The sequence below is a fragment of the Panthera leo genome, chromosome B4, assembly GCF_018350215.1.
Source record: "Panthera leo isolate Ple1 chromosome B4, P.leo_Ple1_pat1.1, whole genome shotgun sequence".
Classification (NCBI taxonomy): domain Eukaryota; kingdom Metazoa; phylum Chordata; class Mammalia; order Carnivora; family Felidae; genus Panthera; species Panthera leo.
In genome coordinates this window covers 81,909,103-81,930,319 of record NC_056685.1, presented here as the reverse complement: position 1 = coordinate 81,930,319, position 21,217 = coordinate 81,909,103, and the positions used below count along the sequence as shown (strand labels likewise).

At 52.7% G+C, this 21,217-nt stretch overlaps 3 protein-coding genes across 4 annotated transcripts; 1 reads left to right on the top strand and 2 right to left on the bottom strand.

Moving 5' to 3' along the window:
• Window positions 1-1,727: 1,727 nt before the first annotated feature.
• CD63 (CD63 molecule) lies at window positions 1,728-4,899 on the top strand. The gene is made up of 8 exons (XM_042946790.1): window positions 1,728-1,813; window positions 2,409-2,485; window positions 3,357-3,545; window positions 3,722-3,796; window positions 3,896-3,991; window positions 4,104-4,244; window positions 4,482-4,565; window positions 4,740-4,899. Exons 2-8 carry the CDS (start codon window positions 2,420-2,422, stop codon window positions 4,803-4,805), a joined length of 717 nt encoding a protein of 238 aa, XP_042802724.1. The 5' UTR covers window positions 1,728-1,813; window positions 2,409-2,419; the 3' UTR covers window positions 4,806-4,899.
• A 46-nt stretch (window positions 4,900-4,945) lies between these two features.
• Window positions 4,946-10,454, bottom strand: RDH5 (retinol dehydrogenase 5). Of its 2 annotated transcripts, none has more exons than XM_042946789.1 (5): window positions 10,070-10,454; window positions 8,827-9,021; window positions 8,413-8,671; window positions 6,354-6,517; window positions 4,946-6,067 (listed from the first exon to the last, which is right to left on the bottom strand). In XM_042946789.1, exons 1-5 carry the CDS (start codon window positions 10,131-10,133, stop codon window positions 5,844-5,846), a joined length of 906 nt encoding a protein of 301 aa, XP_042802723.1. In that variant the 5' UTR covers window positions 10,134-10,454; the 3' UTR covers window positions 4,946-5,843. The 2 variants fall into 2 exon arrangements, with proteins under 2 accessions (XP_042802723.1, XP_042802722.1); XM_042946788.1 differs by having other exon boundaries at window positions 4,947-6,067; window positions 8,827-9,847; window positions 10,070-10,093.
• Window positions 10,455-10,546: 92 nt separating this feature from the next.
• BLOC1S1 (biogenesis of lysosomal organelles complex 1 subunit 1) lies at window positions 10,547-14,248 on the bottom strand. The gene is made up of 4 exons (XM_042946791.1): window positions 14,083-14,248; window positions 13,217-13,289; window positions 11,007-11,139; window positions 10,547-10,731 (listed from the first exon to the last, which is right to left on the bottom strand). Exons 1-4 carry the CDS (start codon window positions 14,141-14,143, stop codon window positions 10,621-10,623), a joined length of 378 nt encoding a protein of 125 aa, XP_042802725.1. The 5' UTR covers window positions 14,144-14,248; the 3' UTR covers window positions 10,547-10,620.
• Between the last annotated feature and the right edge of the window lie 6,969 nt (window positions 14,249-21,217).

The window sequence follows — 21,217 nt, the reverse complement described above, 5'->3', positions numbered from 1 at the left end:
GCGTTATACTTGGTTGTTATCCATCTAAAGTTTCTCAATCTTAACTTCAGACCACTGTCCTGTCCATTTTTCACCACATCCTTCCTGAACCCTTTGAGCTAGCCAACCCCAGCCTGCCCTGGGCTTTTAAAAATATTCCTTTTTTATACTTGGCTCTTTCCTGGTCCCTGGAACTGAGAGCTTGTTTCTTTATTCTCTAAGGTCATCTCAGAGAGTACCACCCACCTTTGTGATAAGAGATCTGAAATCTCTTCCTTCTCTTTCTCCTCTGGGGCAGAGATACCACCTGCCCCTCCCTCTGAGCTTGTCCACCTACCACCAGGGGTTTCTGTCTCTGCTTACAGTGTGGACTTGGCTCTGTCTGTTGATCCAGGTCAGTGCCACTGTCTTCCTTCCCTTGTCCACCCTCTCCATCTCCTGTGCATAGCACATGCCTGGCATCTAGTGGCAGCACAATAAACAGATGAATACTTTTTCCAGCATCTTCTCTCCTCTTCCACTGCCTGCCTACTGTGGTAACTAGGGAGCAAGGTTCAGAATGGGCTTGGTGTGCCTTGCTGGGAGGTTGTGATTCTGTTAACTGGTTCCCAGCCCAGCCCAGATCTCTTTCCTTTGGCTGATAACAGTTTCTTTCCTTCTTTGTGTACACATACTAAGACTCAGGAAGTGGTTCTTAAGTCAGGACCATAAGAACCTCGGGCGTGGGGCCCAGGCTTGGGGGAGCCTGGAGTAATGGCTGGTTCTGTCCTTGGAGGTTCACACAGCTCCTTCTGGGGTCCACTGTGGCACACAATGGAGGGAGGCAGCTTGAGGCCTCCACCTCCCCTTCCAGCCCTCATCTGGCTTTGCCCCCTGGGATGTGAAGTGCTGCCTGCTGGTATGGGATGGGAGATCCATAAGATAGATGCCATGCCTGCTTTAGTGTCCTCCCCCAGGCCTCCACCTGATAAGAAGCTCATCAGGGAGTGGGGGTGGTGGGAGCACAGACCTTGTCAACCCACCCCCAGAGGGAGGAACCAGACTCTGGGGCGTCACGATTGACTGACTTCTTCCCGTGCTCAGCCCACTACTCCGGAGCCCCAGAATATGGAGAAAGGGACTAACAGAAGGGGGACCGGAATACCCACTCTAGAATGTTGGGGGACTCCCAGGATGTGAGGCCAGGGACTTTCTGGAAGTGTTTATTCTGACCCCACCCGATCCCAGGGATCTAACAGCGCCCTCTGCCGACTCGGGGATGGGGATGGGGGCTTCAATAGAGATGGAGCCAGAGGAAGGTGGGCTCCGGGTGCAGGATGAAGCGGCCTCTTGAAGACCATTCCGTCACCTTGCCTCAGCTCGGTCACTCGGTCCGGGCGCTCAGAGTGTAACTCCGGGCCGCTCACGCCTGCTTGGCTCGCACACGCTTCCTCCGCTTCCCTGAACCAGAGAGAATCTGGCGCCGCTCGGTCCCGCTCTCCCAGTCGAGGTGGTATGGGGACGGGGACGCCAGAAGGGCCCCAGGCACACTGAGGTCCTGCCCTCGGTGGCCTCCCCTCTCGGGGGTGGGCGCCGTCTTCTGGGTAGGGGCCACGTGGCCTTGGCCGGGCGGGGGGCTCGGCCCTCCCCTCGCCGGCCGGGTGACTCAGGCCGCAGCTGTTACCGCGTCACATGAGGGAGGCAGGCGGCCACTGGGCGGGGGAGGTGGCGGGGGAGGGGGCTGTGGCTGGAGGCCGGGGCGGGGCCGCGCGGCGGGCGGGGCCGCAGCCGGGGGCGCCGCTAGAGAGCCCCTGAGCCGCGGCGGGAGAGGAGCGCACAGCCTCGGGGAGCCCAGGTGAGGCCTCGGGGCCCACGGCCGGCCTCGGCTCCGGGTGGGTGGTCGCTGGCAGCTCCCTCCTCCGGGGCTCGGCCCGGGTCCCCGGAGATCCGCCGTGCTCCCGGGCGCGCCCGAGGCCCTACAAACTTTGCAACTTTGAAAAGTTCCAGAGGCCCGGGCGGGGTGCGGTGGCGAGCTGGTCGCGCTTCTGTTTTGGGGGTGGTCAGGGCGCAGGGGAAGGCGGCTGGGGGTCGCGCTTGGCCGAGGACCATTGTTTTAGGGACTGGAGGGGTGGGGAGGGGGTGTTGGGCGCCGGGGGGCTGGCGGGCCGAGGGTGGGCGTCGGGCTCCGGCCTCTGTCGGCGCCCTGGGATCTTGCCCCGGGGCCCGGGAGGCTGCGGGGCAGGTCCGGGCTTCGCGGCGGTCGCCCCCACCCCTCTCCAGCCTGGAAGAAGAGGGGGCTGGGAGACGTGGATCCGACCGCGGGTTTCCGGGTGGGAGGGGCCGGGAAAGGGGGCCGAGCAGGGAAGGCCTCGAGGGCCGGCGGGGAGCTTTGCAACCGAGGTCCCCCTCCTCGGCCTTTTCTGATCCCCCTGCCCTCCCCTCTGCCCCAGGCCCGGCAGCCATGGCGGTAGAAGGAGGAATGAAATGTGTCAAGTTCTTGCTCTACGTTCTTCTGCTGGCCTTCTGCGTGAGTGGGATGGGGGATGATCGGGGCGCGCTGGCAGGGTGTGGGGAGACCGGGATCCGGAGTGGTGAGGGCTGGGGGGCCACGAATGAAGGCAGCTGGAGACCAGATGCGGGAGAGCCCGGGAAACGGGCCGAAGACAGCAGGGCCACCCCACCCCCTCCAGCTTTCAGGGACCTCTGAGGCTAGTTTGGACCAAGAATGGACTGCGTGGGTGCGCAGCACCCTCCCCTTCGCCCCTTCTGGCCCTTCCTGTCTGGTGACCCAACCAACCACTTGTGATACCGGGTAATGGGGCAACCAGCCAACGGCCGGCCTGATGCTATCGCCTTGGGGCTTCCCCCTCCTCCCCACCCTTCTCCCCTACCCCCCATTCCTTTCCATTCCCTCATCCCTCTCACCGCTTCGGGGTGGGGAAGGGCTCAGCCGGCCACAATTTGCTCCTGCCCTGGGGTCCTGGCTTGAGAGACTGCTCTATGTCCAGGGAGGAGCTCACCACTCTTACCTCTTTTCCTTCTCCCTTCTCCTCCTTGGCCTTGTGGGCCTGAGGAACCTGAGTCACAGCTGAGGAGGAGGGGGTGGCCATTGGAAAATAGTGAGATGGCAATTCTGGGAGCCCTAGAGGCCCACAGGAAGCACCACTCTAGGTTAGAAATATGTGCCCTGGGGTCAAGGCTTTCTGGGAACTCCTCTTTTGGCCTTTGATCAAACTGTGGGGCAAATATGGGTCATCCCACACCATATTCTCCCAGGTGTGAGAATCTGTCTCTCTGGGATGGGGCTAAGTCTGTGTCCTGGGTGCAGCTGCTGCCCTCTGTCACGGAGGTCTGCCAGGTCGTGGGTCTGGCCTAACCCTGACCTGCCCTCCTCGCAGGCCTGTGCAGTGGGATTGATCGCCGTGGGTGTAGGGGCCCAGCTGGTCCTGAGGCAGACCATTGTCCAGGGGGCCACGCCTGGCTCCCTGTTGCCCGTGGTCATCATCGCAGTGGGTGCCTTCCTCTTCCTGGTGGCCTTCGTAGGCTGCTGTGGGGCCTGCAAGGAGAACTACTGTCTTATGGTCACGGTGAGCACAGTGTGGGGCCAGCATGGGTGTCTGGGACTGCTGGGAGGGCACTTCTACTGTGGGGGCTTAGGAGGTGGGTGAGGAAAACCTTTATGAAGGAGCTAGAGGCTGGCTGGGCCACAGCAGGCCACTCTCACCAAGACTCCAAACCTGACCCTTGCCCATTGTGCCTGCAGTTTGCCATCTTCCTGTCTCTTATCATGCTGGTGGAGGTGGCTGTAGCCATTGCTGGCTATGTGTTTAGAGACAAGGTAAGCAGGGAAAAGGGGAGGGCCCTGCCTCAGAGGTCTGGCTGCTCTGGGACCCGTTTGCCTTAGTTTGACCTCAACAATGCTCCTTCCAATTCCCAGGTGATGTCAGAATTTAATAAGGACTTCCGGCAGCAGATGCAGAATTATCCAAAAAACAACCACACGGTTTCGATTGTGGACAGGATGCAGGAAGATGTGAGTGAGGTTTCTGGGAGCAGGGGTAGTGGGGGAAGAAGATTCTCATCTTCATATTGAAGGTGGATGTTCACGCAATAACCTTCTGCCTGGTATTTCTCCTCTCGTGCAGTTTAAATGCTGTGGGGCAGCTAACTACACAGACTGGGAGAGCATCCCTCTCATGCCCAAGGACCGAGTCCCGGACTCCTGCTGCATCAATGTCACCCAGGGCTGTGGGATTTCTTTCAAGGTGAAGGAGATCCACGAAGAGGTAAGGGAGAAGTTGAGAGAACAGGGGACTTGGGAAACCTGGGAAATGTTTCAAGAGTTGAGAGGGACCAGGGATGGAGGTGGAGAGGGTTGGCGTTTTGGGATGGGGGGGGTTGGTATCTGGGAATGCTAGTGGCAGGGTGAAAGATACAGAGCGTGCGGGAGAGATCAAAGGACCCAGGAGGTGGGTGGGAAATTTCTGATTGTGTTCTTGCCTTGTGTGGCTACTACCCTTCAGGGCTGTGTGCAGAAGATTGGGGGCTGGCTGAGGAGCAATGTGCTGGTGGTGGCTGCAGCAGCCTTGGGCATTGCCTTTGTGGAGGTGAGAGGCATCTTTTGGACTTCTGGGGCATCTGAGCAGTAGGGGCAGTGGGAAGAGGTGCTGAGGAGGTACTGGCTTGGAGATGAGGGCCCTGGTTGTGTTTGGGGTCTCTTGGGTGGGTCTGGGGTACTTTGCCTTTCTGACTCTTCTCCACCCCTCTATCTTTGCTTTTAGGTACTGGGAATTATCTTTGCCTGCTGCCTCGTGAAGAGCATCCGAAGTGGCTATGAGGTGATGTAGGGGTCTGGTCGCTTCAGCCCCCTCATCTAAGGGAGTGGGGTAGCACACTCCAGGTTTTTCAATTAAACTGATTATTTTTTCAGACTGAAAAAAAGTCTCAGTTTGTCTTGAAGAATGATACTTTATCCTTTCCCTCTCCTCCACCGTGTTCCTGTCCTGTGGGACCTTGTATTTGCACCTTGGGCAAGAAAGGCTAATTTTGGGGGGGGGGGTGGGGAGGGATGTTTTGGAAAGGCAGGTTTTGCTGAAGGCGTTAGTGGGGCTAGCAGTGGAAGGGGGATCTGGAGGTTGTGGCCCATTGTCCTCCCTGTCTCCTAGCCATGTGCTGCAATGTTCATGAAGCCATCTCCTTCAAAAGTCAGGGGGTTCCCCACAAAGGTTCTGTCTGGGAGAGGCCAGCCCAGATTTACCATGGACATCTTTTCCCTGGCCTTCTGCCCACCTCTGAGGGCCCAGCAACTCCCTCCCCAACAAAGGGGACCTGGCTCCTTTCAGGCTGGTGATAAGTTGCTATGACACCTTTGTGGCCAGTATCCATCTTTCTGGACTTAGATAATAGAAGACAACTGAAGTGGGTATTGCCTTTTTTCCCCAATGGAAACCACCCATCCTGGCCCTGACCCCTCCTCACCACCTTCTGTCCCTCCCAAGAAAAGCAGGTGAAGGCCATTTGCACTCCCAACACTGAGCTGCAACTTGACTCCTTGTAGAAAATACATGCCCAATAGTGCCATCTGGTGGCCATTCTTCCATGTGCTTCAAAGAGCACCTAGTCACAAGCCAGTTCCCTTAGCCTCTGTCCCCCTTCCCGCTAGTTGCTAGTTGTTTTGCAGTCATTAAACAGGCCAGAGACCCTAGGCATTAAATCAGCCTAGGGGCTAGCACTTAAATGGAGTCAGTCCCCCACTGGGCAACTCCATTTCTGCCCACTTCCAGTGCTTTTTTTTAACAATACACATTTATTCAGTACTTATTTTGTACCAGTACCAGGCAGTACCCGGGTGGGGACTGAAACAATCTTTTGCTGGAAGGGTGGATTCAGCAGACTGCCTGGGCAGGCTTGGGAAAGACCCAGGTGAGCACAGCATCCACCAGGCTGGCTGGCAAGTAGGAGGCCGGCAGCCAGAGCAGCTTGGCATCCCAGCCTGGGCTGTAGCGGGTTCTGGGGTGACGAGCAGTCAGGGCATGCTCCAGGCACCTGCTCACCTTGGTCAGGTCTGGGTCACAGATCAGGCTCATGATGCGCCGCTGCATTTTAAAGTCTGCAGTCCAGGAGGTGGTTGTAATCAGTGTCCCTGTCCCACCCCAGCCTATCTCAGGCCCTGTCTTCTGGGTCCTGGAACTGGTCCCCGGCAGAGGTGAGATGGATCCTTAGTCCCCTCCCCAGTTTGGCGAGTAGGCAGGTTCCACATGGCCTGGATGTTCTTTGGCATCTCATTCTCCCTCACCTCCTCTCTGCCCACCTCCTCCCAGCAGGCTGGTGTAGGATGGGCCCTTCTGGCACTTTCATTTCCCTTCGTACGACCCTGTGTGGGCCCAGATACTCACACTTGGTGAGGAAGGCCTCCCCGTAGTGGGCCTGTGTGTCAGGAGGTAGCCGTGCCCAGCACTCCTGCAGCGTGTTCTCCAAACTCTCCAGGTTTGTCACAGGGGTTTGGAAGAAGCCAGGCTCCACAATGGAGACTCGGACACCAAAAGGAGCCACATCCCGCCTGGATGGGAGTAGACCGGAGGTTTTTGGGTTCTTGCTCTATAGGAAAGGGATCTTCTGACACATGGGTATGGGGGCTAAAATGGGGAAGTTATCACAGGCCAGGGACAGAGGTCCTGATGGTAAAGGAGATCCCTGCTGTCCTGGGATGGGGACAAGTGGAACAGGTATTTTTGAGGTTTCCTTTATATTCTATGATCTAGAGTGGGGGGTCAGTAAACTTCTTAAAGAGCCAGGTAGTAAATACTTTTGGCATCGCAGACATAAAAATTAATGATATCATGTAGGTACTTTTTTTATTTTTACATTTTTTTAAATGTCTGTATTTGAGGGGGGAGGGAGGGGCAGAGAGAGATGGAGACAGAATCTGAAGCAGGCTCCTGATTCTGAGCTGTCAGCACAGAGTCTGACATGGGGTGCAAACCCACAAGCTGTGAGATCATGACCTGAGCTGAAGTTGGATCCTTAACTGAGCCATCCAGGTGCCCTGGTACTTTAAAAGGTGTTTATTTTTGAGTGAGAGAGAGTGTGAGTGGGGGAGGGGCAGAGAAGAGGGAAACAGAGGATACGAAGCAGGCTCTACTTCGATAGCACAGAGCCTGATACAGGGCTCAAACTCACGAACCTGGAGATCATGACCTGAGCTGAAGTCGGAAGCTTAACTGACAGCCACCCAGGTGCCCTCAGATAGGTACTTCTATAATCACTTACAGTGTAACCATTTAAAAATGTAAATACCATTATTAGCTTGTAGGCTACTGACCAGATTTGGCTTAAGAACCAGTTTACCAACTCCTGAGCTAGAAGAACCCCTTTCCCTAGGTCCCAGAACACAGCATGGAATCCTGAGTGCTGGACATGAAGGGAGTAGATTGGTGTTTGCTGCGGAGACTGCAGGGATACATCCAACTCCCTTGACATGGATGCAGAAATCAAAGTATAAAGTCTGTGTTCCATGATGCTGAGTGGAAAATGAAAAGACCCAAGGATAGGGAACGCCTGCGTGGCTCAGTCGCTTATGTGGTAGATTCTTCATTTCGGCTCAGGTCATGATCTCAGTCAGGAGATTGAGCCCTGCCTGCATCGAAAGCTCTGTGCTGGGCATGGAGTCTGCTTAAGATTCTCCCTCTCTCTTTGCCCCTTTTCCACTTGTGCACGCACATGCGCGCTCTCTTTCAAAAAAACCAAAAAACAACCCCCCCCCCCCCAAAAGGTATATAATTTAAATTCATTGCTGAGTGAAGGTGACGAAGGCAGGCTTCCTACAGAAGATAGGCTGGCTGGGGGGTACTTGTACTGCTCAGAATTCAGGCTCTGGTCTCATGTGGTACTTGTCAAGTCTCCTTTATGCTCTCAAGGGACTTTGGACATTATTGCTTAAAGATGAGGGATGGGAGAATGTAATGACCAGGCAAGCAGACTTGGGGGCAAGTCCCTGCATTTCTACTAACTAGTTGTGTGGTCTTGGGTAATAACTTGGGTAAGTTATATTACCCTGAGGATATTAATACCTAATCCCTTATAAGGTTGCTGGAAGAAATGAGAAAATGTTCCACAAAGGTACTAGCTCATCACAAGTAACAGTTATTAATAATAATACTAATAATGACAGCAGGCTTCTTGGGGCATTTTCTACATGCCAGTCTCTGTTGGGGCCTTACATGTACCTCAATCTACTCACAACACCCATGAGGCAGGTCTTCTCATTCTGATTTAACAGGTAGGGAATAAACTGGGGGAAAAGAGAAGTAACCTATCAAGGTCACAAAGCACCCATGAGAGACGGCTGGCATCTGAAGCCACAAAGCTAAGCCCTCAGCTGTCTCCTCTTCAGTATCGCACTCTGCAGTGTTTTAGTCATCTCTGCCGGGCAGCCCAGGGCTCTGCACCCCTTACCTCAGGCTGTCAGAGAAGGCCTCCAGGCCAAACTTGGAGACACAGTAGCCCCCACCATTGGCTGCCAGGCGACCCAGAACACTGGTGATGTTGACCACCCGGCCCCTGGCCTGCTGGAGCAGGGGGAGCAGGGCAAGGGTGACCCCGATGGGACCCAGCGTATTCACGCTCAGCACCCGATGGAAATCATCTCGTGTGAGCCACGGCGTGGGCCCAATGATACCAGCCACACCAGCATTATTCACCAGACCAAAAAGCCCTGTGGAGAGATGAAACAGATCCCGTCGGGTAGGTAAGGCGTTCCAACACTCTCTCCTGATCACTCCTCCTTCCCCACGCAGTTTTTCTTGCTTCCCGCCGCCCCTGTGACTGAGCACCCTGCACCACGAGCCCTGTGGCCCCACTGCTACTCACCTGCTTCACCAACATGTGTTTCCACCCACTTGGCTGCCCGCTGGACACTCTGGGGCTCAGTGACATCAAGCAGGGTGGTGTGGAGGCGAGAGGAGGCCACGCGCTGTAGGTCCTCTGCCCCTGAGGGGGTCAGGCAGCTGGCCAGGACTCGGAAGCCTCTCTGGTCCAGTCTCAGTGCCAGAAGCCGCCCGAAGCCTGAGTCACAGCCGGTGATGAAGATGAAAGCATCGCTGGCGGGCAGGCTCTGTCGGTCCCTGAACAACCACAGCGCTGCCCAGATCAAGACTCCCAGCAGCAGAGGCAGCCACATGGCCAGAGCCCAAGTGACCTGCAGGTGGCAGCCGAGACTGGGCAGGAAAACTTGTCTAGTTTACTCTGGCTCTTAAACCCTTGCCCCTAATATCCTCCCCTCCCTCACTGGAAGTCTGGTCTGAGCATATTGAGAAATTACCTGCTGGGCGGGTAATTAGCAAACTAGGGCTCATCTAAGCAAAGCAAAGATTGAGGCAGACCCTATATTTGTTGCTAACTTAACTAAAATCAGATTAGCGGGGTCCTGTGTGCAGGCCTGCTGCATGGGAGCAGAGGGATCTGGTTCGCAGTCACCTCTCCCGCCAAGCCAGGGACATCTAAATTCTCTAAATGTAAACTGGGCCTTATTTTTTGAAACACATGGGGCAAAGAGCCCCACATTTTAGTCCTGGTGGCCCTAAACTTACTGTGGGATGCTGAGTATCTCACCTGTTTTCTATTTTACCAGTGGGGCCAACACCCACCGTGGTCCACCTGGGAATTGTGGAGGGTCAGAGGGGATAATGTGTGAGGAAACACATGAAAAGCTTTGACTTATCAATACATGCAACACCTGGATACTCCTCTCATAGCACCCAGCTCCCAGTGCCCTGCTTACCTCCTCTGGGGAAAGCTAGCAGGTAGGTGCCCCAAATCCTTTTCCTTTGTTCGAGAGGCTTTGCTCCCAGTCTTCCCAGGTTTCCACACTAGCTACAGCTAATGCCAATGTCTGCAGTGGGCGGACTGGGTGTCAGGGTATTAAGTGGATGTGGGTGAGGGGAGGGGCTGGGAGGAGGAGCCAGGGAAGCTGGAGCCTGGCAATTGAAGCCAAGGCTTGGCACAGGCCAGGTGTGCCCCAGCCCCCTTCTTGGCTGGCTTTACCAGCTGGGGGTACCTGACCACCTGTGTCGTGGGCTCCCAGGAAGAGGACTATGTCAAGGATGGCACCTACCCCTCTCTGTTGGTGACCTTGGACCTGACACTCCTCCTTCTTCCAAGCCCTGAAGTGCCCCCATGACCAAGAATTAATCTCCAACCTGGTCCGGACTCATGACACCGCTTAGCACCAGGCTGGGAGAGGCCACGAGCACGTGGAGAGGCAGAGAGCCAGAGCCAGCACCAGGCCTGCTCCCTGTCCTATTTCTCCTCTGCAAGAAACTGAAGTCCTGTGTTAGGAAGCTTGGGGCAGGGCACCCAGACCTTCTCTGGGGAGGTGCGGGAAACTTCTACCCTCTAGGTACCCAACATACACCTGCACCAGGCCCAAAGAGGAAAAGAGGGGTGAGATAGTAAGAGGAAGCTAGTTCCACCCTCTAGCCAAAGGGTACCTGTAGCTTAGGGAGACAGTCTTTGAATCTTCCACTCCTACCCACCATGCTGGGCTGGTAGCTCTTTGAAACATACCACAGAGAAATGGAGGCTTGTGTTTTATTCTTGTCTCCTGCCCCCCCCCCCCACCCCAGGGGAGATAGGAGGGGCGGGGCAGAGGAAAGGGAAGAGGGGCTAGGAGGGGGCAGACTGCAGCTGCCCTTTGTACACGTATTCCAGTGCGGTGGCAATGGTTCGCATGTCCAGCTCGATGCTCCGAGCCCAGTTCTCCACATCCCCGATTTCCTGGGAAGGGGAGGAGGTGGGAGGTGGGGAATCAGGGTGGGTAGAATGTAGCTCTAAGGAGACAGACAGGGGCACTTTCCGTCCATCCCCTAGAAAGGGCTTTGCTTGGACCCACCAGCTATTTTCATCTCTCTAGCTTTTCTGACACTGGGGCCATACATGGCATTTCTGGGACCAGCCCCACTTCTTTTTTAACCTGAGGCCTAAGGTGACCCGACTAGAGGCATTTAACGGGGGCCCAGGATGGGGCCAGTGATGTAGGGAGTGTGGCCCACCTTGAGTGCCTGATTGAAGTTCTCCACCATCCCGATCCACTGGCCTGTTTGCTTGGCAAACTGGGCAGCCTGGACCTGTAGGGTCTTCACCTCATGATCCAGCTTTCTCTGGTTCATGTAGGCCTGGGCCACACTAGAGGTTGGAAGAGAGACGAGATCAACTCACCCGGCTGGTGGGGAGTGGTCTCTAGGACTAATATTCCACTGCAAGAGCCGGAGGTCAGCCAGGAGTCAGGCTGGGGAAAACCTCATGATTTTGGCCATTCTTGGATGTGATGCAAATGACTACTGTACATGCAAACGAACCAGCTTCTTCCTCCCACTCCCAGGATTCCCAGGAAAGCCTAGCTGGGAGCTGACTAGAAACTTACCATCTCCTACCCCCCCAAAGGAATTCCTGAAGCTGGGTGAGAGAAGGGAGGATTCCCTGAGGAAGAAGCTGAGAGGGTAAAGGGGGTGCAGAGAAGCTGGGAAAATCCAGCAGCAGGGACACATCTGGCAGTGATTGGAAGCCCAAGGGTCTGTGCAAGAAGTTGGGAAGGGAAATTGGGCCCCTCCCTGACTCTGAGATGCGATGGGAGAGCGGCTCCCCTCCCTAGGAACTCAGGGTCAAGAGAAGATATCCCAGGGGCTGCCTCTTGGCTCTCAAGTCTCTCTCCCAACCCTTCTCTTTTCGCCCACACAGATGAACGAACACACACACATAATCTCTCTCTCTCCCTTCCTTCTTTCTGCTCTAGGCAGTAGTTTTTCTTTTCTCCTCAACCAAGGTTGGCTGTACTTACCATTAATACCATGAGGTTGGTACCTCCAACTCTCTGCCCTGTTCCCCCTTCCCCTAATCTCACAATAACTGTTCTCTCTTACTGGCTAGGGAGTCTTTTCACTCACCATCCCAAAGCTCTAGGTCAGCTGGGAGACTCCGCATCCGGTATCCACCCCCCACTGGAATCTGTGGGGGCTGGAGGGGGCAACGGGTTGGGGTGGGTGGAAAGAGTGGGAAGGACACCTGACAGGGGCTGAGATAGACTGAGCCTTTGTTTTCCTTTCCAGGGAATGAGAGGACCCGTGGGCAGAACACAAAACCCTTTCTAATCTGGCTTTGGCTTAGCTGTCCTTTAAGCTGAAAGAGGGGTGGCCCCTAGCAAAGGAAGAGCATAGGGAGAAGCCTGGCCAGTCTCACAGCAGAGCCCGAGAGGCACCAATGTGGGAGGAAGGAAAGGGGGCAGACCCTGTCCTTTTTCTTTGGGAGACAGCTTGGCCATAGTAGGGGGTAGTGTACGAGCTGAAACAGTAATAGCGGGCTCCCAATGCTTCAAGAGATTCCCCTGGGAGTTCCTAAAATGCCAGTTTTTCCTATTGACCTCCTATTTTCACACTGAGTGAAGGGAGAGGTCTGGAGGGGAGAGATCAGAGGCCCCAACCACTGCCTTCTTGTCCCTTAATCTTCCCCAGAGATGAGTAATGAAGATGACAGTCCCTGCATGGCTCACTTGGGTGACTCAGTCTCTGGATTCACAGCCAAGCTATTCTACTTGCCCTGCCATGGAAGACATCATACTGCCCCTTTTCTTCCGACAGATAGCCTATCACATCATCGTCGCAGCACTCTTCTGGGTCACTCAGGGTCAAGAGACAATATTCTTTGCTCCTTCCCAAGTTTTCGGTTATTACTGGCATTCTCATATAGGGCTGGCACAGGGGGTGGTCTCTGGAGACCGGGAAGGAAGGGAAGAGACAGCCTGGCTCTGCTACAGCTCCTGGCATAGGTTCTGCCCTCACCCTCACTGGCTGTGCCACCTCTTTCCTGCCAGCTGCTCCCCAGGCCTGCCAGAGGGTGGGAGGTAGAGAAGGAGAGGGTGGCAAGTTGTGGTAAAGGAGGGTGCTCTCCCTCCTGCTGAAGTGACAGCTGGGCTTGGAGGAGTGAAGGGAAGTGGGCAGATGGCATCAAGTTGTGAGCACCAGGGAAGTTATTAGGGGGAGGGGGAAATCTGGCTGCCTCTTCAACCACTGCTGCTGCTCCTCCTTGTGCAACGTTAGGGGTCAGAGCTGACTCAAGCCTTTCTCTATAAAATTAAGCTGGGTGACAGGAATGGAGGGAATGAAATGGAACATCTCATCCCCTCAACAGCAATCTGAGGGCTAGACGTTGCCAGTGCCTAAATTTGGGGGGCGGGGGGTGGTGGTAGTTGATGGGAAGACGTTCATACCCCACATTGAGGTGATCCACCAAAGCTTCTGTCAGGCAGGTCGCTGCAGTGATAGCCTCTCGCCTCCTCTTCTCTGGGGGTGGGGGGAAAAGGGATTGGAGTGGAGACTTGGTTTTTTGAAGCGTGGTGCTGAAGGTTCACCACCCATTAATTACTATTCCGCTAGTTGCGGGAACATCTCAGCTAATCTCACAGCGCCAGAGCTGAAAAGGACCTTGCAAAACATAAAGGAAGCCTTTTCATTTTATTTCATTATTTAAAAAAAAAAATTTATTAGAAAACTTTTTTTCTAGGCCTTTTCATTTTAGAGGTGAGTTAACTGGTACCCTGGGAGGGGAAGCGACTCACCCGGGAACGCTAACGAGTCAGTGGCAGCGCCCAGGACTCCAGACCCTCGGGCACTATTTTCCCACAGTCTTGGCTTGAGGATTGGTAACTCCCGGATTCCCTGGCCAGATTCAGGAAACAAGGGCCCCACCCCTATTTCGGTGGTTTTAGGCCTCTAAGAGTCCCGGCTCAGTCGGGTCCTAGCACCCGCCTGCCTTCAGGAGCGTCCCTTGCCACTTTCAGGACGCGAGGCTCCCTGGGCCAATCGGCACCGCGTTCCACGCTCAGGGGCGGGACCAGGATGCTGGAAGACAGAGCGTGGGGGGCGTGGCCCAGAAGAGGCCGTAGTGTTGCCGAGGGGCCAGAGCCCGTTGGCAAGGGAACCGAATTTCCAAAAAAGCGCCCCCACCCCCTCCCCGACGCCCATGCCCACTAGCCCGCGCCCTTCCCTGGATCTGGGCCGTTACTTGAGGTCCAGGCTCCGGCTGAGGCTAGGCCGCGGCGGGAGAGAAAACGGCGGACAGGGACGTTCTGCTCACCCTGCAGCTCCTTGCGTTCGTTCTGCTTGGCTTGGTGTTCTTTCAGCAGGCGAGACAGCATGATCGCGGCGCGCTGGGGGCTGGGCGCGCCCGGCCCTCTCCGACTGCGGGAACTGGAACTGGTGCTTCGGCTCCCGAGGGGCCCGGGTCACGTGACCGCAGTGTCACGTGAGCCCTGGACCGCCCCCTTTTGAGACCTAGGGTAGAGGACATAGAAGATCTTGGCTGGGAACGGAGGGACTTGTAGAGGGTTGGGGGTAAGCGAGCTTTTGTCTTTATTGGGGACTCCCTTTTTGGTCAGTGTTGGAAGAAATTTTCTCCAGTACCCATATTATAGAGCTCGTTTTGGACATCTTTGGATCTCAAGGCTCCCGGGAGGGTTGGTACTGCCAGGATATCCATCCTTGTTCCGTATTGGGGGAGCAGAGACTCCCTGGACTCATTGAAATTCTTTTCCTTTCCTCGCCTTTCCCTTCTGGCAGCTCTGGCCGGTTCTCAGTTGATTCTGAGCACTCTCCCTCTGGGAGGGAAAGCATTCCTCTCGTTTCCAGCCCTTTCTCTTAGTACTCTGCCAAGGTTCTTCAGCTCTGGGTGATCATTGTAGAGAAGAAGCATTTTCGGCATTTCAAGCGGCCTCCTAGGGAGCTTTGCTAATTTGGTTGACCATGTGTGGTGAAAGTATAATCCCATCTCTGTCCTTTTGTGGTCAGGGAATGCGAACCCTTTCAGTCTGACCAGAAGAAAAAGTGCTGCTGTCACAGTAAAAGGTAAATCATATAACACCTCTCTGAATTAAAGAGAAATGCTTCCGGGATTAACTCCAACAAGAAAAATCTGTAAACATTATCAACATATTCTTGCTATTGCCATAATCTCTCTTGGTGCACCACGCACTAACATGCTGGGTGATTCTGGGCAAGTTGCTTATGCACTCTGGATTTTGATTTTCCCCCTAGTAAAATAAGGGGATTGGATTAAATCAGCAGCTCTCAACCCTGGCTAAACATTAGGTCCACCTGGGGAAGTTTGCAAAAATGCCTTGGCCCTAGGTAAATTAACTTAGATCTGTAAGGAGTGGACCCCAAGTACAAATATTTTTTACTTTTTTATGAAAAAGATTTTTTAGGGGCTTCTGGGTGGCTCAGTCGGTTAAGCATCCGACTTCAGCTCAGGTCATGGTCCCACGGTCTGTGAGTTTAAGCCCTGCGTCGGGCTCTGCGCGCTGACAGCTCAGAGCCTGGAGTCTGCTTCCGATTCTGTGTCTCCCTCTCTCTCTGCCCCTCCCCCGCTAGCGCTGTGTCTCCCTCTGTCTCAAAAATAAATAAACATTAAAAAAACTCCCCCGCTCATGCTCTGTCTCTCTCTGCCTCAAAAATAGACATTAAAAAAACTAAAAAAATTTTTTTTTAATGTTTATTTATATTTGAGACAGAGGGAGACACAGCGCTAGCGGGGGAGGGGCAGAGAGAGAGGGAGACACAGAATCGGAAGCAGACTCCAGGCTCTGAGCTGTCAGCGCAGAGCCTGACCAGGGGCTCGAATTTGTCAACCATGAGATCATGGCCTGAGCCGAAATCAGACACTCAACAGACTGAGTCACCCCGGCGCCCCAGTACAAGTATTTTTTAAAAAGTTATTTAACTAATTCTAGTATGCATCTGACATTGAGAATCGTTGGACTAAACCATATCTAAGGCTGTTTCCAACTTTGGCAGTCTCATTTTGTGATCCAGTTACATACTAGAAAATTAGCCTTGGGGCGCCTGGGTGGCTCGGTCAGTTAAGCGTCCGACTTCGGCTCAGGTCACGATCTCGCGATCTCGCAGTCCGTGGGTTCGAGCCCTGCGTCGGGCTCTGAGCTGATGGCTCAGAGCCTGGAGCCTGCTTCCGATTCTGTGTCTCCCTCTCTCTCTGCTCCTCCCCCGTTCATGCTCTGTCTCTCTCTCTGTCTCAAAAATAAATAAACGTTAAAAAAAATAATAATAAAAAAAAGAAAATTAGCCTTGCTATATGTACTTGCAGGGGAAGAGAAATAGGCGCTGATTTATTTATTAAAAAAATTTTTTTAAATGTTTATTTATTTTTGACAGAGACAGAGACAATGCAAGTGGGTTAGGGGCAGAAAGAGAGGGAGACACAGAATCCGAAGCAGGCTCCAGGCTCTGAGCTGTCAGCACAGAGCCTGACGCGGGGCTCGAACTCACGAGGTGTGAGTTCATGACTTGAGCTCAACCAACTGAGCCACCCAGGCACCCCGATAGGTGCTGATTTAGAATAAAACATTCTTGGGTTTTCTGAGAAAGAGTTGAGGATCACTGATTGATTGAGTCATTCAGCTGTTTGGAGAGTAGCATATTAAGTCCTGGGAGGTGTGCAACCTTGAAAGTGTTAGTGAATGAAATAGTTAAGCGGTAGCATAAAGCAGGACATTAAATGCCCCCAACATAAGAACTCTGAATAAAAATGTTACAGGGGCGCCTGGGTGGCGCAGTCGGTTAAGCGTCCGACTTCAGCCAGGTCACGATCTTGCGGTCTGTGGGTTCGAGCTCCGCGTCAGGCTCTGGGCTGATGGCTCGGAGCCTGGAGCCTGTTTCCGATTCTGTGTCTCCCTCTCTCTCTGCCCCTCCCCCGTTCATGCTCTGTCTCTCTCTGTCCCAAAAATAAATAAAAAACGTTGAAAAAAAAAAATGTTAGACTGTGGGGGCGCCTGGGTGACTCAGTTGGTTAGGTGTTCGACTTCAGCTCAGGTCATGATCTCATGGTTTGTGAGTTTGAGCCCTGTGTCAGGCTCTGTGCTGACAGCTCAGAGCCTGGAGCCTGCCTCAGATTCTGTCTGTTCTCTCTCTGTCTCTCTCTGTCTCTGTTTCTCTCTGTCTCTCTCTCTCTCTCGGCCTCTCCCTCACTCACGCTCTGTCACTATCTCTCTCTCAAAGGTAAATAAACATTAAAAATTTTTTAAAAAATGTTGGAGTGTGTACGTCTGTGTCTATGCTTGTATGTGTCCTATCATTTACTTTTCCAACATTTCCTGAGTACTTCTCATGGGTCAAACGCCTTGCATGTATTACTTCATTTAATCCCTAGAACTATCGTGTGAAGTATTGTCCTCAATTTTCAGATGAAGAATCTGAGATACAGAGCAGATAAGTAATAGAGCTAAGTGGTAGAGCTAGGATACAAATCCGGGCTATCTGGCTCCAGAGGCCGAGTGTAACCACTGTACTATGCTGCACAAACCATGGGAAAGACCCCAGGAGGGGAGATTCTGTCTCTCATCACTATGACCTTCTAGCTTGTGGGCACAGTTGAAGAGAATCCTGGCAAGGGGAGGAGTGTTTGGGAAGAGGTTCTGCTCTAGCAAGGGGCTGATCAATAGAAGTGGGAAGAGTGAGAGCATCACCGGGCAGCCTATTCCAATCCTACCCCCAACCCCCCACTTGGCTCCAGCTTCCAACTGCAATGAGCAAGCAAAATAGAAGCACATTGGAAGATGCTGGGTGCCTCACTCCCAGAGCTGTGGGGCCTGGGAGAGACGAGCAGGGGTTGGAAGGGGTTCCAGAAAATGGCTACTTGGGGATGTGAAACAGAGGGCAGGGGCTAATGAGGGGGGGGGGGTTGGTGTCGGGGGTTTCAGTGGTGAGTTTGTGAATGTTAAGATTAAGTTGACTCAGGGAGAGTGCCAGCCCATCCTGCATTACCCTCACCCCCCTTGGCACAACCGCCTGACATTTTCACAATCGGCATGGAGACTGCCAGGATTCTGCAGACATCAGCCCTGCCCTCCTCCCCACACTGGCTGTTCCTTTGCCCTAGAGCTGGGCAGAGGACACAGGTACCTGTATTTGGGGACCCCAGCTGATCTCTCTGGGTCATCGTCCAGATGCTCTTTTTCTAGGCTTTTGCTGCTCACTGTGTAACTTGAGTTTCTGCTGAGTTGAAGCTCAGCTCCCCAGTTGCCTTTGGTAGAGATGGGCACAAGATTCGTGCCTCCCTGGAGAATGACTTGACATGTGAAATCTCTTTTTGCCCACCTCTCTGTACACTTTCCCACCTAGATTATTTTCTCTTAATGAATGAATGGATGCAACTCCACGCTCCTTTCCCCCACTCATTTCCTTGTTCTTTTGAAATCTCTTTCTGAGTTAGCTTTAATTAGCAAGCTTCAAACTGAAGATGGGGCCAAACATTAGGGCCGGAAGCTGCTGAATTGTTAAGGGTTGGGTGGGGACTGAAGGAGAACATGGAGTGAGTGGAGAAGGCTTCTCATGCTGGGAAGTCTGGCTGGGCTTCAAGAAGGGGGGTGCCGTTGGTGGTGTGGCCAAGTTCCAAATGTTGGCCCAAGGCCAGTGCTCCAAGAAAAGGGCCCTCAAGACAGCCTAAATGGCTCCCTGTGGGAAGTGACCTCCCAGCCCTTCTCCAGAAGATGCATGGGTTTCCCTAGGATCCCTAAAGCAGTCAAGTCATTTCCCCCGACTCCTTTCAATCAAACTTATATTCTTTCTCTCCCAGCTACTCCCATAGTTTGAGCTTTGGCTACAGCCAGCATTCAGAGGCAGGCAGAAGGAATCCAGTGCTAGAGATGTGGGTGGGGTGAGAAAGTCCTCATGTTGTGTGTGTCGGGGAGGAAGAGGCTGACCCTGGGATGTATGCTCTAAGCCTCTGCTGCCAGATGAGGTGGAGGGAAGTTAACCCTGCAGCGTGTTCTAGAAGTGTTTGCTTGTAGGCTAGAGGCAGTGGTTAGAAAATGTCTAGTCTGGGGAAGCTGAAAAACAGGGATCCTCCATGGAGGTGGGGCTGGAGAAAGTCTCAGCTTCCACTCAGATAAAGGCTGAAAGCTTTGCTGGGCTTGGACATTTATCAATTTTTAAAATTATTTTGAAATAGTTATAGACGCAGAGGAAGTTGCAAAAATCGTACATGAAGCCCTGTGTACCCTTCACCCAGCTTTCCTCGGTGGTGACATCTCATATAACTGTAGCAATATCAAAACCAAGAAGCTGACATAGGTATACCGTTAACTAGCTTACAGGCTTTATTCAGTTTTTATCAGTGCTCTACATGTATTCATGTGTGTGTAAGTGTGTACATGTGTGTGTAGTTCCGTGCAATTTTATCCCGTGTATTGATCTGAGTAACTAATCAAGATACAGATTTCTTCATCATCACAATGGAACCTCCCATGCTATATATATATTTTTTTGGTATTTGGTATTTATTTACTTATTTATAAATGTTTATATATTTTTGAGAGAGAGAGAGAGAGAGAGAGAGAGAGAGAGAGAGAGAGTGCACGAGAGTGGGCTAGGGGCAGAGAGTGAGAGAGGATAGAGGATCTGAAGTGGGCTCTACACTGATAGTAGAGAGCCCAGTATGGGTCTCGAACTCACAAACTGTGAAATCATGACCTGAGCTGAAGATGGACGCTTAAACCGACTGAGCCACCCAGGCGCCCCTATTTATTTATTTTTAAAGTATAATTAACATACGTGTTATATTAGTTTCAGGTATAAGGTGCTATCTTTTTATATTTATCTCCTCCCATCCCTGTCCCTTGGCAATCACTAACCTGTTCTTCATCTTTATAGTTTTAATTTAATGAATTTCCAAACTCTTCACTCAAATACAAGAAGTTCTCTGGCAGATTATTTATTTACACGTTGAGCTTCCTTTATTTTTCAGATCCCTTTTGCTTCTTCATTCCCCCCCTTTACCTATGATATTGTGCCTCACTCCAACAATCTGGTCTCACTCCTTTTCTTTTTTTTTTTTTTTTTTTTTTTTTTTTTTTTTTTTCTTTTTGGGACAGAGAGAGACAGAGCATGAACGGGGGAGGGGCAGAGAGAGAGGGAGACACAGAATCGGAAACAGGCTCCAGGCTCCGAGCCATCAGCCCAGAGCCTGACGCGGGGCTCGAACTCACGGACCGCGAGATCGTGACCTGGCTGAAGTCGGACGCTTAACCGACTGCGCCACCCAGGCGCCCCTACTCCTTTTCTTTTTAAAACCATTTTTTTTTTTTAAGGTTTCTTCATTTTTCAGACAAGAGGGTGACAAAGTGTGAGTGGGGGAGGGGCAGAGAGAGAGGGAGGCACAGAATCCGAAGAAGGCTCCAGGATCTGAGCTGTCAGCACAGAGCCCCATGCGGGGTTCAAACTCACGATAGGGAGATCATGACCTGAGCTGAAGCCAGACGCTTAACCCCGACTGAGCCACCCAGGCGCCCCTGGTCCTCCTAAAAGAGGTTTAGGGAAAATCTACATGTCTAAATTTGCTAGGCTGGTTTAGGGCTCTTACATTTTCAACTGCCCTCCCTTGCCCCACTATTTATAGCCAGGCTAATTTTGGGCAGCCTCTCTCTCTCTTTTTCCTGCTCCTTCCTCCTGTGGCGGGTGAGATGACTTCTCAAATATTTGGGCAGAGGAGGTCAGAAGCAGATTCTTGGCATTTGATTTCAACCTTGGATTTAGCAGGAGCCAGTGGGGTGGAGATGAAGGGAGGCAGAAGCTGCAGGTGCAGAGAGGAAGGCACCTGGGGCTCTAAAGGCATTCTGACTCCTGTTGGAGATCTGGGCTCAGAGTCAGGAGTCCTGGGTTCGATCCTGATTTTACTACTCTGCAGTCACATATCAGCTCTACTGTCTGGGGCTCTGAGATAGAAAAGGGATGGAGAGGGCAGATCTTGGGGATAATAAAAGTAGGATCCTGGTGCCAACTTGCTGGCAGCACATGTATTTCCTTGATAGTACTTATTTATAGTGCTAGTCCCCTGGAAGGGATGTCCACAAATGTAGTGTTGCAAAAACAGAGGACCAAACCTTCAAATGTATGGTAACTTACCCAGGGCAAGGACTGTCTCAGGGCCAGCAGAATGAAAGCCTACCTTTTTGTTTGTTTTTTAAAAGTATAATCTTGGACAAAGAAGTAAGAGAGACAAAGGGAGCATGGGGAAAAATTAGGTAGGACACATTGGGGCTTTTAAGAAAGGGTAGAAGAGAAAATCTTTTTCCCCCCAAAGATTTCACTTTTAAGTAATTTCTCCACCCAATGTGGGGCTCAAACTTACAACCCTGAGATCAAGAGTCAAATGCTCTACAGACTGGGCCAGCCAGGTGCTCCATGAAAAGAGAAAATCTTTT

Excerpts from the sequence above, each read along its gene's own strand:
- RDH5 (XM_042946788.1), bottom strand. The coding sequence starts at position 9,136 with ATGTGGCTGCCTCTGCTGCTGGGAGTCTTGATCTGGGCAGCGCTGTGG. Across the intron at positions 6,518-8,412 it reads GCCTTCTCTGACAGCCTGAG|GCGGGATGTGGCTCCTTTTG; the intron begins GTAAGGGGTGCA and ends ACTCCCATCCAG. Across the intron at positions 6,068-6,353 it reads GGAGGCCTTCCTCACCAAGT|ACTTTAAAATGCAGCGGCGC; the intron begins GTGAGTATCTGG and ends CCTGGACTGCAG.
- CD63 (XM_042946790.1), top strand. The coding sequence starts at position 2,420 with ATGGCGGTAGAAGGAGGAATGAAATGTGTCAAGTTCTTGCTCTACGTT. Across the intron at positions 3,797-3,895 it reads GCTATGTGTTTAGAGACAAG|GTGATGTCAGAATTTAATAA; the intron begins GTAAGCAGGGAA and ends TCCAATTCCCAG. Across the intron at positions 4,566-4,739 it reads TGGGCATTGCCTTTGTGGAG|GTACTGGGAATTATCTTTGC; the intron begins GTGAGAGGCATC and ends CTTTGCTTTTAG.
- BLOC1S1 (XM_042946791.1), bottom strand. The coding sequence starts at position 14,143 with ATGCTGTCTCGCCTGCTGAAAGAACACCAAGCCAAGCAGAACGAACGC. Across the intron at positions 13,290-14,082 it reads CGAACGCAAGGAGCTGCAGG|AGAAGAGGAGGCGAGAGGCT; the intron begins GTGAGCAGAACG and ends CCCCACCCCCAG. Across the intron at positions 11,140-13,216 it reads GTGGATCACCTCAATGTGGG|TGTGGCCCAGGCCTACATGA; the intron begins GTATGAACGTCT and ends TCCAACCTCTAG.